Source organism: Hypomesus transpacificus, chromosome 10, assembly GCF_021917145.1.
Source record: "Hypomesus transpacificus isolate Combined female chromosome 10, fHypTra1, whole genome shotgun sequence".
NCBI classification, from domain to species: domain Eukaryota; kingdom Metazoa; phylum Chordata; class Actinopteri; order Osmeriformes; family Osmeridae; genus Hypomesus; species Hypomesus transpacificus.
The window spans coordinates 6,413,454-6,431,346 of NC_061069.1; the positions used below are offsets into that span (position 1 = coordinate 6,413,454).

At 41.2% G+C, this 17,893-nt stretch overlaps 1 protein-coding gene across 15 annotated transcripts in view; it reads left to right on the forward strand.

Annotated features, from left to right (window-relative positions):
* The first annotated feature begins 914 nt into the window (after nucleotides 1-914).
* dlg1b (discs large MAGUK scaffold protein 1b) overlaps nucleotides 915-17,893 on the forward strand; it is a 64,288-nt gene continuing 47,309 nt past the window's right edge. For 8 of the 15 annotated variants that reach the window (XM_047027831.1, XM_047027832.1, XM_047027834.1 and 5 more), the window contains exons 1-4: nucleotides 915-1,684; nucleotides 2,326-2,457; nucleotides 9,000-9,163; nucleotides 10,542-10,613. In XM_047027831.1, the coding sequence (XP_046883787.1) occupies nucleotides 1,666-1,684; nucleotides 2,326-2,457; nucleotides 9,000-9,163; nucleotides 10,542-10,613 (387 nt within the window). In that variant the 5' untranslated portion in view covers nucleotides 915-1,665. The remainder of the gene's footprint in view (nucleotides 1,685-2,325; nucleotides 2,458-8,999; nucleotides 9,164-10,541; nucleotides 10,614-17,893) is intronic. The other 7 variants (XM_047027840.1, XM_047027841.1, XM_047027843.1 and 4 more) reach the window with 2 other exon arrangements.

Sequence of the window (17,893 nt, forward strand, 5' to 3'; positions counted from 1 at the left end):
GGTCATTCATAAAACATGGCCATCTAAAAATAAAACCCTCTTTTACCAGAACTGCTTTCTAATCTGGGCCAGTGCGTGAATTGTTTGCATCTTTTCATGTTAGAGATGCATGAGGTAAGGCATGTTTGTTTGAGAGATGATATTTCTTACTGTAGGCCTTAAGAAAAGCACGTTTATGTTTCAGTGCATGCTGGAGGTAGGCTTGATGATAAGCAACACACTCTAACTACATCATTTCAGATTAAAACATTAGAACAAGATTATTCTTCTGACCATGTGATGCCAAAAATGTCAAAACAGAGCTGGATTTATGTTTGTGTGAATAGTGTTAGCTCTCCAAAAGCTCTTAGAACTGGATGAAAATTATATTATTTCATAAAAACATACTTAGCATGTTACAACATTGACGTTTCAACTAATTTTCAACAGAGCACAAAAATACAGACATAAAAGCAAACTATTTTAAGTAATGGGGAACACATCTCCCTTGTATACTGTGCAGAGAGAAAAATGAAATGTAATGAATGTAACTGTTTGTTACAAACTGCAGAAGGAAATCCACTTCTCAACGTATTTTAACCTACTAGTTCAGATGAAGTCATGATAATGTGGACTATGTGACTGAACTATTAACCACAACGGATTATGTAATCTACCAATGCTGATATACTGAATATGGGAAGTTGCATAGATGGTAGACTGTTGGAAAGGTTCTGTAAAAGTACCGCGGCTGATGCATCTCATTGATATAGGAAACTCTCACCAAGTCTACATTTTGTCCCGTGGCTCCGCCAACGTAATTAGAGTGCTTCCTTGTACTTCAAGAAAATCTGAAGTCTCACTTTCCTTCTCTTCCAAGATCTTTAAAGGTGCATGATTGGGCGGTCAAGGGTAGAGTTTGAAATCACGTGATATACTTCCAACCCAAAGACGCCATTTTGCAGGAAAGTTTGGAATTTTCTATCATACTGTAGGGAGAAAGGAGGAGGGGTACTGAAATAAGTTTATTACGAAGGTTTACGTTTATATTTTGAGGTGAAAAGAGCACGAGGAGTAAATTCCTGGATTAGAAGAAGTAGTGGCATTGGCACGGGACGAGTTCATTGCTGCCACTGAACTACATTTGCGGTTTTTGAGTTTTTTTTCCAGCCACCCTTGCTGCAACCCTTAAATTTTCTTAGTTGCGTGGACACCTGGGCATGCACGGATTGGCGATCTTTGCAGACGACTGAAAAGGAATTTTTGTGCTTTGTATGGATTTTTACGAGCAGTCGGACCTAGTTAGTAAAAGACCGACTATATCATATGTGGTGTCGTGGCGTCCCCTCTTTGCCGCTGTCAGGTTCAAGAAGTGCAGCTGTCAGCTAGCTGGTACTCGGTAGTTGCATTTTTTGCAGGGACCTCCTGTCCGCCTACATTTAAACGGTAACGTTACTGTAGCTACCTCTTTTAGAAACACAGTGACGTGTTCTTTCCAGTTAGTTTTGGGAATTTTACATACGGAACTTGCAGTTTCATTGTGGAGCGATTTTGTTGCCCCTTGGCACTGATATTGGACACCAGCAGAGTGAAAGTGTTCCAGTCGCGTGCTCTTAACACATTTAGTATCTGCGACTGGCGGGTTAGCGACCTAGCTATATCACATTGGCTCGAGCCAGCCTAATCATGCCAGTACGAAAGAAAGGTAAGCGGCTTTTACCTAATTGTATCTAACGTTAGCAAGCTAGCTTACTACTAGGCAGCTTTTAATGCAGGTAGCTAGCTACCTGCATACAAGTCGCTAACTAGTCTGGAATGACACTGTGGCAAACTATATTTTACATGTCTTTCAATAAAATTACTAGTTACTAGATTTAAATTACTATATAGTTACAATAGTAAAAGATAGTTTCCCCGGGTGATGATGAGCAAGTAGCTAGCTGAGTCACATCGAGCTGGTGGGTTGCTCTTGGGGCACCAAGATCGCTTACCAGTTTCTAACCTGTGTTTCTTAGTCGCTAGCTAGCTAATCACGCCTACTCAGTTGCACCGTGGCCAATTGAACGAAATGTTACAATTCTGTACCACAATGTAAAATTGTTTAGCACCTTATGCTTTGTTGCCTCTAATATGTTGCAAGCATGCTGCATGCATGCAGAATATAACCAGTCTGACTAGTAGTGTAGTGTAGAGCCTGATAGTTGCAAGCAGGCAAATAGCTACAAGTTGGAGGCCTATCAGTTTTACAACTTCATTCGGGACCTATAACATTGTTTTGGCGAGGGTGAATTGATTCAAGATGCCGTGGTTCCTTTGTCTTTTGATTGAGATGTTTTTTCCCCTTAGATGCACAGCGAGCCCTGTCACTCTTGGAAGAATATCGGACAAAGCTTAATCATACGGAGGACCGACAATTGAGACACTCAATTCAGAGGGTTATTGACATCTTTCAGAGTAATCTTTTCCAGGCACTCATAGGTAAGTTTACAACATTCATTGTTTGAAGGAAATGTTTCAGTATCTATGCGTTAATATATACTGTAATTTATTGACTTTTGAAATAACTTAATAAGTTGACACATCAACTCATCAATAGTGCACATAATCATGATTGCCTACTTAAGTTTAAGCTTTTACCTGGAGATATTCCATTCAACATGTTTTCCATATTTTGCTGTAACCTCAAACCATTTGATGGATTTATAGATGTTTATTTGTTATGTAAGAAAGGGGTAGGTTTTAGCCCTGAAATGTATTGTCAGCTGTGGTATGATTTGCTTCTTTTAGTGAATCTTCTGAACCCTGATTAGGGAATGAGGCAATGTGTGAGTGAGAACCTTTCTGCTCTTGATTAGTAACATTGAAGCTGCTGTGTCATCACACAGGAACGTTAGGTTATAAACTTGTCTTGATATCCAAATGTGACTCAGTTCCCACTGTGGCTTTTGAGGCTGTTTAATAGACATTGGGAGCAGTTGCAGAAATTTAGAGGATTTGTCCTTTACATTTTGAGAGAGATTTTTTAAAAGCTGTCTTTTGAATCTAATGTTGGTGTGTGTGTATATATATATATATATATATATATATATATATATATATGTGTGTGAAACGATCAGAAATAGTTTTCCTATTTAATACTTAAATATACTTTTTTTTTTTTTGCAGACTCCTAAAACATTTAATGGATATTTCAGTGTGTTTTTGTCATGCATGTCAAAGCTTCCTCCTCAGTTCCAGATAGAGCATGGTGTTTTCACTTTCCAGTTAAGACGTGTGAGGTTCAATAATAATCTATCATGTTCCTGTGACTCACTGGAACGGTTCTGCTATCCCTTCAATGAATTTAGAAGTGGTAGACTTGTTGTCTAAGTCCTATGAACCTCAACCCTTTAGTTCTACTGTTTATTAGGGTCCATGAACCAAAGCTGCCACATGCATTGCTTTTTCTCAAGAATGTTCCCTAGTCACCACACATGGCCTCCTGTGAACTTACTGCAATTGCCCGTTTATTGACCTGTCCATCAATTATGATGGACTATTTGCTTAATCGAACAGGGATATTTAACTCGACTCAAAGATGGAGTAAAATTTGCCTCTTTGAGGAAAGTATCTGAGGCCTGAGGGCCGCATTTGATATACACTCCTTCAGGCTTTAACAGACGAACCACCAAGTGCAAACGCTCTGTGGAAACTAACTGAGCAGCAGGAATGTGGCCTAGCCTGTTTGAGTTTCCCAGGGCACTCTGGCTGGCTGGCTGGCTTGATGCCAGTTCCTCTTACTGTCAAGCCCTCCAAGGTGTAAAAAGCTCTGTGTCTTTAATGCCATCACCAACTGTCAGTCCATAGTCATAGACCTGGGTGTGGGAGGAGTTTCAATTTTTTACTAGAGCTAGAAGAGCGCTCTGTTTTGAGAGAGATAGATTTCTACTCCTGGTCCAAGGCTGTATATTAACACACATGGTACTTTAAATTCAGTTTAACTTGTCAGGCTTGCTTGCTTTGGGCCATCTCAATCTTTTTTCAAATCTATATGTTCTAAAGATTAAGAGCCCTGAATTGCTGTAATGATCATCTTTATGGTTGCAGTAATATCCATTTCTCCTGCGATTCTCATCAGAAAGTGACATTATAATGGCCACTGTCTTTTCTATTAACCTTTGTCTACATACCATTCCACTGCCTTGACTCTGAGGGGTTAGGCAAGACGCTGACCTTGCCAGACAGGTCAATGCATCATGCATACATGTGTTACAAGCCCCATATGAAACTCCCACATATACACTCAGAGACTCATTGGTTCATACTCACACAAACAGTCACACATGCAAACCAACGTCATACACATTTTGACAGGCGTACACAACCATACCCACACTTAGCCTGCTTCTTTTCAGACAGTCTCATACGCATGCGCGCACACAGACATTCCACCATCTCTGAGTGTTGCTAATGAAAAATAGATTGCTGTCACAGTTTCCAATCTACCCAAGCCCCCCCCCCCTCCCAAGATATGTATGCATAGGGCCAAACCAAATGTAATCCGTCAGTTGACATGATGATTACCCCAAGTCCTAATCCTGCTGCTGCTGCTGCTTTACTGCAACAGCGGAGAGGGACAGGACTACAGAGCAGAGAAAGGGGCAAGAGAGGGAGACGAAGAGAAAAAATCAAATTAAATGAAAAATGTGTGTGGGAATAGTGAATGGCCTTGCGGTGTCACTTCCCATTGAGTAGGTTCCAAAGTATGTTTGAGGATTAGCTGGCGTGTGAGGTGCTTAATTGTTGTTTGTAAATTGCACATTGGTAGGCTACAGTGTAGGTAGATTTATGAGTAGTCTCTCTTTCTAAGGAGAGAGTATTACAATCTGAATAACATTGTAGTTCAGGTGTAAATGCTTACCTGTCCTTTTTCTGCTGATTTTATACAACAGATTATTCCCGTACTCGCAAACCTAGGTAAACCAATAAGCTGGTAACCAATCTGTCAGTCGGCTGTGTGTGTGTGTGTCTTAGCCATGTAAGTGGGGTGTTTGTGAACATTTATCAAGTATAAGAATCTAATGCAAGAGAACAAGTTTGCACTGTGAAGCAACTGTAACGCTATTCCACAATTCCACAGTGGCTCTGTTTCATCGGATACAAATACTGCACTCTGTTTAAGGTCGGGCCTTACCCACAGTCTTGTCCCTCAAGGGTATAACAGCAAACATGAGACAAGGGAACCTGGGAAAGCGGTGACACCAGAGACAGACGCTTCAGGATTTGTTTTGACATGCTTATTATTATGCAATAAGAAGGCTTGGTGGTTTGGCCATTTTTGTGTGAAGCTACAAGATGTTTGTTTTTAGTTAAGTTGTTTGTGAATTCAGATAGATTTACACTGGCTGACTGTATTGTTTGTACAGTGGACCATAGTCATGTAAAGTCACATGAGTTGTTTCAAACCCCAGTTTGTATGTCGTTGCTTGACCACTAATAATGTTGTAGTTGTAGCTGACAAGAAGTCTGTATAAAAGCCTGTGTACAAGTCAGAAAAAGCATCCGGTTTCAAATTGACTCACTTACTCACATCCCAGTGAACGACGAAAAGACCAATTTGCTCAATTACCTCCTTTACAATATAATCCCCCTCACACCCCTTCCAGTCTGACCCAGTTTGACCCCTTTGCCTGATTGTAATACTGATCGCTTCTTCTCCTGATCTCGGAGGAGGCTCATCCAGTTCCAGTGGCGTTGTGATATCTGTGACTGGCATTGACTCAAACTTCCTAGGTGGTGATGTGTCTGACGACTCGCTGTGTTATCAGCAGGACTCTGTGATTGCTGCTGGACTTTATACTATGGAAATATCCTGTGCTTGTTGTAAATCTGTCATTGTTACTGAGGCAGATGTTTTATATTGGATAAAGGTAGATTAACAGATGTAAGCAGCATTAGAGAATTTGATCATGAGAAAGAAAATTGCACTCAACTGAAAATGGAGACGTGCAACAGCAGAACAGGATGGTGTTTTGTCTATGTTGTACCACTCGCTATTTTTTTTTTTTTTTGAAATTGGTGTCACAGCTTTGTTGTATCTATTAAGCACCAACCAGTAGCAAAAAGTTGCATAACTTCAGGTGTCACCACACACAACCTACATTTTGAAGATTGCCATCTTATTCCCCCAAGTCTCTCACAAGTTAGTGCCCAGATAGTTCAGAATTTCATCTGAAATGTTTTGGCTTTCTTTAAATGAAAGCCGATTATTTTTTGCATTGATGACATCAAATGTCATCGAAATTGTTAGCCTGCTACCCCAGTAGACCTGGTCACAGAGGATTCGGTTTAATTGATTACTTCCGCTGGGAACAGAGTTCTAACCCAATGCAGATTCTTTCTACAGATGGCGACTTGGAAATGGAATTGCCAGTGCTTCTCCTCTTTGTTGTGACCTTCCCCATAAACCACTCAGCTTTATATCAGTTCTTGTATCATTAATATCTTAAGAAACAAAGTCAAGAAAGAAAAGATGTCGTAGAAGGTATTATTCCCTGTCTGGCATGGTCATCCTGGGAGAGGCTGGATTGCTTGACAGGAATTGTTTGATTGGATTTAAAAGACCCAGTGGATGCATGGTTTCTTGCTATGACTATCATTAAAGGGTGATCTGATGTTCTATTGGAGCACATCTGTGCCCATGAATAGCCCTGCCAGGTCAAAGAAAGACCAGTTATTTTTGATCCCTCCATTCCCGGTAAGCCCTAGTCAAATTGTGTGCCCATAAATATAGTATCATGAGAAGTATGTGACCACTTGTGGTTTAGTTCAAAAATACCATCTACTCACATAGGAGTGTCAGTACTGACAGAGTTGGGACAATTGATTCACCAGTTGCAATCCTTAATGAAGTTTGAGCTCAAATAATTGTGATGAGCTTTTTCTAGCCTTCAGGGCATGAATGTTATTGAGTCTAGTGTCCTGGTTTCAAGTGAAAATGTTCAAATATTCATGCTCACCCTTAAGGGCACTTGGAACCACAGAACATCTGGACTGTTGCGTAGACTTCATGTAAGAAAAGTTCCCTCTCAAAGCTTATTCACTTCAAATCACTATTGTCTTCTGTCAAGTTGTGGTCTGTGTGTGTGGTATTGCCTGCCTCCAAAGCAGACAGTGTGTCAAAAGAAGAAAGCAGAGCTGGGGGAATCACCCCCACCGATATGTATTATAAAAATATTTACTCTAATGACCCCTTGCTTCTCCATGTGATCCAGCAGTTATTTCGAGCGGCCTGTCATCCAATCTCTGTCTTACACTCTTTCTGGTCCCCTCAGATTTACTGTTCTTAGTCAGCTCGCCAAGCAGAGTGTGAATCCAGACTGTACAGTAATTGCTTATCATTTCTTTCTTTTTTTTAATCCTGTTTGTAAACCCAGTGCAATAGACTTTGCTCATTTATGGATCATTAGCATAATTGGAATCAAATGGAGTAGTATATCAGATTCCAAAACAATGTCAGTTGATGAGCATGTTAAAGTATGTGATTGAAGTTGCTTGAATGAACATGTCTTTCATACTTGGCTGGCATTGCAGGGGTCGACTATGAGGCTTGGTCCTGCCTAGTTGTACGTCAGTGATAGCTGCACTAGCTAGTTAGCTTACAACTTTGTGAACACCCACCCAGAGCGTTGAGTTGGTACCAGCATAGTGTAGCAGTGTGGAATCCACCCGCCACCCGCCGTCCTGATGCCTGTGAATGCCTGGTTGGCTGCTAAAAAGACTTGACTTTTGACAGCTTTTGCTTCTGTCACACTGAAAGCTATCCTCTGAATCTTCCAAGTGAAGACCAAGGTGAAATCTGAAGAATGGGTTCCCATCCTGTTGTTGTTACATTCCTACACAGAACTATGAAAGAAGACTGACAGATCGAAATAATTTATGTGATTCAGACTGGTCATTCAGGTGCAGAATGCATACCTGCACCTTGTTGTTGGCAGACCCCTTAAACAAATTGACTTAGGCCTTTCACCTTAACAGCACCCTGTAAGACAAATGGGACTAAAGTTGTTTATCTTCTGATATGTCATCATTCACTGTTACTGGCTTTTTGGAAGGGAGGTTGGGATCTCCTCTAAACCTGTGCTATAGTTGGTTAGGTATTGAGGTCAGGCAGGACTCCTTGAGGAACATGGCTCTCGACCAAAATAGGATTCGATGTGCTGAATGGCCAACAAAAGTTTATTTTGGGAGGAGATGTGGGATGTAATATACTGCCTTGCTCAAGCTTTGTTCGGTGAGAGTTATGAGTTTCTCCTTCAGTCAGACTCATAGACAGAGCTGTAACAGGCGGACTATACTGTAGGTCACACCGTTATTTAGCTAGTTGCTCAGTAGCTTGTTCCAGTCATAACATGTTGTCATGATTTAATAATTTCAAAATGTTTGGCTTGGAGGGCACAGATTACATGAAAGGTCGCTTCACGCCAAGTCCAGTTGTTGCACAGACAAGAATAAGCGCCTGGCCTTCGTGCCACGCGCGAGTGTAACCCGATGAAAGTTGTAACAGCTGTGAATGACCTTTACAGCCCCTCCTCTTCTCTTTCTACTCAAACTATGTTCTGTGTGCTTGTCATGTCTAGGCTATATTCTGTCTAGTTCATTCCAGGTTATTCAATTAAAGTTATGAGTGTTGTCACCAGCAACACTCATCGTCAAGTAGGCTAAAGGACAGGTAGACTGATTATTAAAATCTTCCAAAAATGTAGTTACCAAAGTCTTGGAACAGCAAGACCTAGATTTCCGACAAGATTCCTGGAGGAGACGAAATGCCAATGCTGAAGGCCACTTGGAATTACTTAATTATTGTACTAGTTCTGTCTAGTATCATCTGATATTTTTATTTTTTGTCTAACATTTTACTGCACCTTAAGTACCCTTTCTTTCCCATTTTGGTCTGTTTTTTTCCTTAATAAGCTGTTAGTTCATAAACTACGGGTATAGTAACTGTCCCCCCCCTTTCTGTGTCTCTCTTACTGTCACAGATATCCAGGAATTTTACGAAGTGACCTTATTGGACAGTCAGAAATTTGTGGAGTCACCAAAGGCTGTGGAACCTATGCCGCCAGTCAACCTATGGGACTTCTCCAGCCTCCAAAGCACAACGGTGACGTCCGACACCCTGCCCAGCCTTAGCACCAGCATAGAGGTAAGCTAAAACTGTGGTTGGTGCTTCGATGTCATTAATGCAACATGATGCATTATTTGACAGTTATTTGAAAGTTATTCGACTCCAAGGTCCGAGCATGGTTGTGATGATTTAGTTTTTCATCTCTGTTAAAACAGGGGGCCTCTGGTGTATATTGTGAGGTGATTTCATCTTTGTGTATGAGTCATACACATGTTGAATTGCATCGATTGTAGGTCCAGAAATAATTGATAATGTGTAAACCTGTCCCTGAGTTATCCTGGTGTTATGGATATATTTGAGTGCCGCTGCCCATTGTGTCACTAAAACGTGCTTCTTCCATAAAAATACATACCATCCACACTAAATTTCACCTTTGATCGGCCACATTGTTTCAACATCAATATTCCAAACTGTGTATTTGCAGGGGCACAGTGCTTATTTGATGTCTTACAATTTCCTTGAACATGCCATGAGGTGGAGTGAAGGAGAATTCCATTTCAGTTCCACTGAACATCTTTTCAAATCTCATAAGAAAGTGGTCAATTGTCCACAATGTGGACAATGTATGCGTCTTTAGCTTTGGAAATTAGAGATCAGATACTGACTTTCCCCCTTTGAAAGCTGCAAAACATTGATTCTTTGTTTGGTGGTTGAAGTACTCTGATTGATAGTAATTTTAGTTGTAGTAACAACATTGATTCAACATGTTAATATTGTGATGGACTGAGTGATTCATTGAGTTGAGTGTAATTTCATTCAGTTCAGTGTTTTTTATTTATTTCAGAAGTTGAGTTAGAAATAGCCTGTATTCCACTTGGGCGATTACAAGACAACACTCCTTAGTGATCAATTTTGGCACAATCCCTCGCTCTCTCGTTCAGACTAACCAGCAACTACATTTATGCATTTAGCAGACGCTTTTATCCAAAGCGACTTTCAAGAGAGCTTTACAAAAGTGGAACTAAAATAGTATAGGTGCTAAATTATTTTTCTTTTGATAACTGGGAGATGAACCAGCAGCCATTTTGTTTCTGTACCAGATGTGGGTGAGATGATCAGCCAACCATTGAGGCTAAGCTACACACAGCATCCCATCTCAGTCCTAGGTTTTCCATTTCAGCTGGCCTGACATGTCATCACAAAAAATACTAATGTTTAGTCCAGTACATCGCCAGCCCCTGCAACATGCCATCCAATGGACAGTAGTACTCTTGTGTATGGGGCTTGAAGGCAAATCGTTTCTTACAGTGGATCTAACAGTTTTTGAAGCATAACTCATTCTTACTCTAAGTTTTCTCTAAGCCTATCTCGAATGGTAATCCATCAAATTGAACACCCTCTCCCTTTTCCTCTTCCTCCATTGTTTCTTGTTGTAAACACACATGTTCACTCTCAGGACTCTCCCCTTCTAAATGAAATACTCCACACGCTGGCACAGGCAAAAGCCTCGCCCTGTGAGGTCGAACAGGTAAGTACTCCACATCTGTTATCGGTGTGGGTGGGAATGGGGCGCTTTCCCCTCACCGCATGTCCCATCCCGCTCTTGTGTGCTTTTGACCATACCAGGGTTGTCAGGGGTGGTTGTCAGGGGTGGGGTCGTCATGGTTCAGGGTTCATTGGGCTTCCATTCATTTTGGGCTTCTCTGTTGGGTTGACTGCAGTACATCTCCTGTCTTAGGAGCCATGGTTAGATCTACGAATTGAGGTGGGATTCAAATAAGCTTCAATGGCTACTATGAATTTGTATTGGAATTCTCTTTTGAAAGAAGCCAAGTGTACTGCTACCTATGATTTGGATACACTTATTGAGAGCAATGTGAGCAAATGGATAAAAACATTTCTTGAGTCCATTGAGACTGGAGTTGTACTTTTTCAACCTGAGGTGGTGGAAATTTGAGTTGTATAATTGTGGAGGATGCATTGATGGTGTTCAGGGAACCCTTCACTTTTTTCCCCCACTGGTGTAAATACTATATATTGCAGTCACAATGCATCTAAAATGTGTTTTCCAGCCATGTTTACCTTTACTTTGAGAAAAGCCATTCTTGAAAGTATATATATCTTTGTGTTTTATCTTGTCAAGTATTTATCAACATTGTTTGTTAATGTACATTTGTATGGGTCAGAAATAACAAAACAAATGAGTGGATGACCATTTTGTAGTGTAAACACCCATCTTCATGTCTGTTGATGAAGCACCTTATTTTTTCGTGGTTTAGTCCCTGCCTTTTAGACACGCTTCTCTTGAGAATCAACCCTGTGGCAGTATTTTAGACCATCACTCTTCATAAATCCAGCATTCCGTTGGCAAAACAGATCAGTCTAGTCAATGTCACACTATATTTCTTCAATGTTCTCTTTGCTTTGAAGAGGCTTTCTCTGAAGGAGTTGAAGCACTGTGGAGTTGGCCCTGGTTACAACACACGGGCATGATGTGCACTGGAGAAGCTGCTTTTAAGATGGAGCACAATCACAGAATCTGACATCCAATATTTATCAGTGTGCAGCGTTTCAGGGCACTGTACCTCACTACTGGGACTGTTCTCCTCCCCTTGTCTATCCCCTGCCCATGTGTCTCATGCTGGAATGTACCTCATCTTTGGTCAACATAGTCTCTTTAAAGGTGAACTCTTATTCACCTGTGTCCATATTGTGGGCTTGGGGTGTGCTTTTTAAATGTATGTTTACGGATGTAGTAGAAACCATGCTCTTGACTTTTCCGTCTCACCATTTACCTCGTCCATAAAAGTACATTTTGAGAACTGTCTACATTTTTTTTAATTGGTTGATTAGTATACTCCTCCAGCTGCTCTAATGCCCAGTGACCAAAATCTCTACAATTAGTTATTGTAATGCATATTATTAGATTATGTTAATGTGTCATGGTTATTATATTAAGTAGCCTCCAATATTATAGAAATAATATCACCCACCAAGCACATTTACTTTTCGTGCATTACCATTGCGTTGGTGGTCAAGTAACCCCAAAAATGTGAAAGGATAGAGGGAAAAACAGTAGTCCTATATAGCTGTTTAGGTCCGGTAAAGCATTTTGAAAGTGATCAGTGTTTCCCTTGGGAATATGCTTACTACAAATGTAAGGAGCCTGACAGCATACTGCTGTGCATTCATTTAACTGGACATGGAAGCGATGCTTATTTCTCCTTCTCACCATGGTTTCGTAAAAGACCTAGCAGGTCTAGGCTACTTTCGTGACTGATTTGAAAAATAAATAATTAAATAATAATAATAAAAACTTTAATACATCAATTAGTTGAAACTTCTAATGTGTTGAGGTGAAGCTAGTCAAGCCTTTTGTTATTCCTTTAGACAAGCGGATGTAAGCAAGCAAAGCTCATCCATGATATATTAAAGTTAACCTAAAATATTTATGATTTCGAGTTTCCACACGCAGAGTGCATCGCTCTTTCCACACTCAAAAAGGCTAACTCCATCTCCTTTAGTTCTGCAAGCCCGCAATCATTCAAGGTTATGTTGTATCTGATCATTACCAGATAGAAGATAAGTTTGGTGAAGCAAGTAAGCATCTCTCTCTCGTGCTTGATTGCGCTTGTGATGGATGCGTCATCTGATGGCAGTATGTGCCTCAGATCACTCACTCACTGTTCTCAGCCATTACGGATTCATGGACAAAGAACATTATAGTTACCTTTCATCCTTTTAGCGCCACGCATTTCCAAGGTCTTTAACTGGTAACATACCCTACCGGTGAAGGGGGCAATGGATAGATGTGTCCTGGTCACACATTTTATATGTCTACAATCGTAAAATTATTAGCTCCTTGAAGAATATTTGCCGGGTAGTTTAATTGATTCGTATGTGTAGCTTGCTATTGGACAATTGCTATTGGATGAAAACACTTCAGATCGGCACAACGTCCCAATTGAAATATTCACAGTTTAGAAAGAAACTACCTTAATTCGATTTTTAGCTGGGACCAGCAGCTCTATAGTTCGCTCGGTTGGTTAGTCGGTGCACTGTGAATGCAAGCACGCGTCAATGCATGCGCATTCTTGTTCTCTGCTATTGCAAATTCGCTCTTGTTTCCGCAGGAATGAACTAGCATGATAACTGACACAGTGGTCAATCTCAGCCGATACTCAGTCAGGCTATCCCCAGCATTGAACGGGTTAAAGCTACGCTTGCAAAATTTCCCACGTTTCTGGGTTGGAGTTGGCTTGGTCCTCTGCAACGAGTTCAAGACCATAGCGCTGGATCTACTCCTGCGCATGAAAATAATTATATTCTGGATATCACCAATTACGCATGGAGTAAGTGGAGAGGAGGGGAGCTCTCACCCCGTGCTCTCACCGATACTAGAGTGAAGACTGCGCGTCTATCGGCGTGTGTGAGAGATATCTTTAAGGAAAACTGCCCTGTCCCGAGCGCATTTGAGAGTAGGTGTGAAATGAAATGCTGCTGATACTTCCGAGGCTACTACCTCCTAACACAGAAGGATGGACTGCATATGCATTGTCACAACCAAGGTAATTTATGTCGGAAATTGTCAAGATTGGCGCTTTTATCGAAGTTTTATTAATTTCCCAATTGATGGGCGAACAGCTAATTTGTAGTTTCAAGACACATTTTAATTAGCGTTGATATATATACCTAGTCCACGTTGATAATGGTATTTATAATGAAATACGCTACGTTTTCTTGCTTGGGTATCTTGTAGCTTTCTCATAAGGATGCGTGGAAGTAGTAGCTGCTATTGTATTATCATTTTATATGGCACATTTTCCTATTCATAGAGCACAAGCGATTGCTTAATTGGTCCATGTACTGCAGGCGTTTTTTGTTGTTGCTGTGGTCAGGGGTTATAGGGTGAGCATCCTACTGTACTCATGATGATTCTTGTGTTACATTGGATTTATGTATTAGTCCTCTATATACACACCCACTCAACTTTGAGAGTGCACTTAATATTGCTACCCAAGTCTTGGTTGTCATCTGTTCTCTGTAATATTTTGTGGTGGTAATTGTTGTGCTGTTAACAATGAGAAGGCCCTGAAACGTGACCTTTTGGTTTGATCTTTAGACTTCTATGGCCTGTGTAGGCAGGTGCATTTCAGGCTTAAACAAATGAAAATTAAAAACTACACCTAATTTTGTATTAGTGATTTTAGATTAATTTGTGAAACTACATTTCATATGCACCATTTAACTGTTAATTCTAACAAGAGTGATGTATTAATAGATTGAGTGCTTAAAAGAACATAAGATTGTGTTCTTGTACTAGTTATGTAGATGTAGATCCAGTTGAAATCCCCTTTGCTCTGTAGATAAAATCAATGAAGGGTGTAGAGTTTTATGTACACTTGCATTGTCACCTGTTTTTTATGTAACCTACCCTTCTCCATTCACCTCAAATACAACACCATTATAATGGATTCTGCGGTGCAAATGGGCTAACCAACTGCATCTCCGTCCTCGGGATTGAAAACAACATGCCTGCTGTGGTCACTAGTTCCCTCCCTCGCCTCTCTCTGTACTCCAACTAGACTACCTGCAACAGGGAGTTGTCCAACTGCCACAAGCGATCCCCAGCCTGTTTCTGAGAGGTAGTGGAGTCTGCTGGTTCTGTCAGACACTATAGCCCTGCAGGCTGATCGTGCTGCTCCTCTTCCCTACAGGCAGCTGTGGGTGTATACATGCGGTGTCTTTGTGTGTCAAGGTCCCCCTCCCCCATCACAGACAGTTGTCCTGTGAGACAGCCGCATCGATTCCAGTCTGCAGGCTCTGTGGTCCAGGGTGTTGGAGTTGAGGGAACTCTTACTTCAGCTGCAGGTGCAGAACAAACGGTGTAGGAAATGAAAGATGGCTTACTGTGTGTTTTGGGTTTTGGTTATATGCTGTGATGGTCAGATTTGTTTGGAGCTAGGATAAAAATAGGCTTTGGAGTGTGAGTTTTGTGTAGAGAACGTACCGTAAGGACTTTCTTGAAAGCTCATAAGAGCCACACAGAAAGTGAAATGTAAAATACGAGTTCAGGACAGTAAATCTTGGTGTAGCTTGTATTTGTGTTAGAGCTATTCCCACACTTGTGAGAAAATAAAAACAATTAGAGGGGAACTGCCACAGCCAATAAGGACCCCAATTAGAACCAGATGTGAACCATGTTGTTGACCCCTCACTGCCATGGTCTCCCAAATCAGTCCTGTCCTGTCCTGTGGTCCGGTCAGAGCAGCAAGAACTTGAAGAATACGCCTTTCGGTGTATATTTGTATAGCTTTAGATCCATCTGTGCTTTATGGTATGACTTAAGACAGGCTTTATACTACTATAAATCACTGTGTCAAAGGGAATGAAATGGCAATACCAATGATTCTCCCTGTCGTGCACATCTAAAATCCCATTTTTGCTTTCATACAAGTGAGCAGTACATTTGTTTTCTCATATGTAGTTTTGAAATGTATATTGTCAGCAGTGTCTGTGAGATGTGGTTCACAGTTGTGTATATCTGTTCTAGTCCTCCTTGATTAAAGGCAGGGTGGACTTAAGGTGTACCAAAGGTCTATTCCTGTCAAACTTGTCTGGATTTGCTTCATTTGCTGTTCCAGGTTGTACTATAGGTTGTTTGTTAATTGTTAATGCCTGGTAATAAAATCTCCTTTATTGCTGTAATAGGAAGAACACTAGGGTGTACCGTGTACACAGTAAAAATTAATCTGGGAATGAATGTTAATGTATTCCGTGTGCTTGCATCACATGGTCCATTATACTGTTGCTAAGTGGCTTTACAGTACTCTTCTTCTTTCTGGGTTAACCTCAGTGAGCTATGCTGTCTTCTGTCTGTAGTGTTGGTGCATTACCAGCAATGTTTAGCATAGTGCAGTGCTGCATTAGCATGGGAGCGCATAGAGTAAGGGTGGAATGAGTCAGAGATCCTGCTTCTGACTCCTCAGGCAGCCCAGACTCTGCTCAGTCTATCAGAGGGAAGGTTATGGTGCTACTCTTGCGTCATGGACGCCGCCACCACCTCCTCCCACTGTTTGGCCTGTTCGGTCTGTCAGAGGGAAGGTTATGGTGCTACGTCATGGATGCCACCACCACCTCCTCCCACTGTGTGGCCTGTTCGGTCTCGGGACGTGACACTGGACATCGCTGTGTCTGTATGGGTCGTTCGTCAGACAGTGGGAGAATTGTACTGTCCACAAATTTCTATGTACACTTAGCCCTCTTCACTGAAAAGGAAATTATTTAACCAGTGCTGCTGAACTATAATCAGGCTATCATATATATATACACACACATACATACATACACACAGTGCCAGTCAAAAGTTTGGACACAGTTTCCCAAACTTATGACTGGTACTGTATATATTCCAACATGCTGAAGAATTTTCCATGATAAATGCCAAGCAAGGTTTTAGTAACTTAGCATTGAATATTGTGTTGTTTCTTATACATGTTTTTTTTAATAGGACCAGTTGGTGGTAATTTCCTTCCTTTCAGTTTGTATTTATATTTGAGTTTTCTATATTCATTTACATTTACATTTAGTCATTTAGCAGACGCTCTTATCCAGAGCGACTTACAGTAAGTACAGGGACATTCCGCCCGAGGCAAGTAGGGTGAAGTGCCTTGCCCAAGGACACAATGTCATTTGGCACGGTGGGGAATTGATCCGGCAACCTTCTGATTACTAGCCCGACTCCCTCACCGCTCAGCCATCTGACTACCATAATGTATTGTAATGTAATATTCATCGTGAAAGCCTTCACCACTCCTCCAACAGTAACTTTATTTGAATAGTCATCTACGAAGCAGTTTCCTAAATAATTGACATTGAAATGTATGGGTACCTTATGACCCAGAAAGTACCTCCCAAGTACACAGAAAGCCAGTTCTGTATACATAATGTAGTATAGGCAAATATTTGCTAACTAAAGGGAATGGGTTGAGCCATGCAGCATGTGCTTCAGACTAAGTCAGGAAGGAATACAACCTGCCTCTGTCAAACACATCCCAGTGCGGTCCTAACCTTTTGTGCTATTCAGTCAACCAGACACCCTTAAATCCTACAGATGGCTCAAATCAGTTGGCATTGCTTGTTTAGGTTTGTTTGGCATTGCAAAATGTAGTATTTAATAACATGGACTTGGCCCCCCTAAATAATTTTCTTTCTGACCAAAGATGTTCAAGGGTAACAGGTGATGATGTTGAATTCTGCTGGCCTGTACCAAAGGCATGAAGGAATTCATGAATTCATTCATGTTGGCAGTCAAGCATTCATAGTTTAGGTTTGTTCTGCAGTTCCTGCATTACCAATTGATTGGTGGCAGAAAGGGGGCCATGCTCATCTCTCTCTCCTCTCACTCCTCAGTTCAACAGGAACTCACCTCCTTCTTTTCTCCGAGCCGTACTTCCTCATCCTCCCACTTCTTCTTCTCCTGTTTTCTTCACCTCTTAATTACCAGTCCTCTCTTCATTACATTATTTGTCCCAAGATGTGTTATCACCTTCTCTATTTTCATTCTTCCTCTTTCCTTTCCTTTTAACCTTACCTTATGCTTCGCCCAACCACCCTCTGTTAACTTGTCAAGGTGCCATGGTTTATGCCTGTGAAGGCGTGTGTGTGAGTGTGTGTGTGTGTGCGTGCGAGTGTATGTGTGTTCATGCATGGCCGCTCCTGGCCCATGGCTTTTCTGGTGCATGTCCTCCTTGAGGGCACATCAGCCTTGGCTCCTAGAGCACAGATTTCCATGTGGGCCTCTTGTGC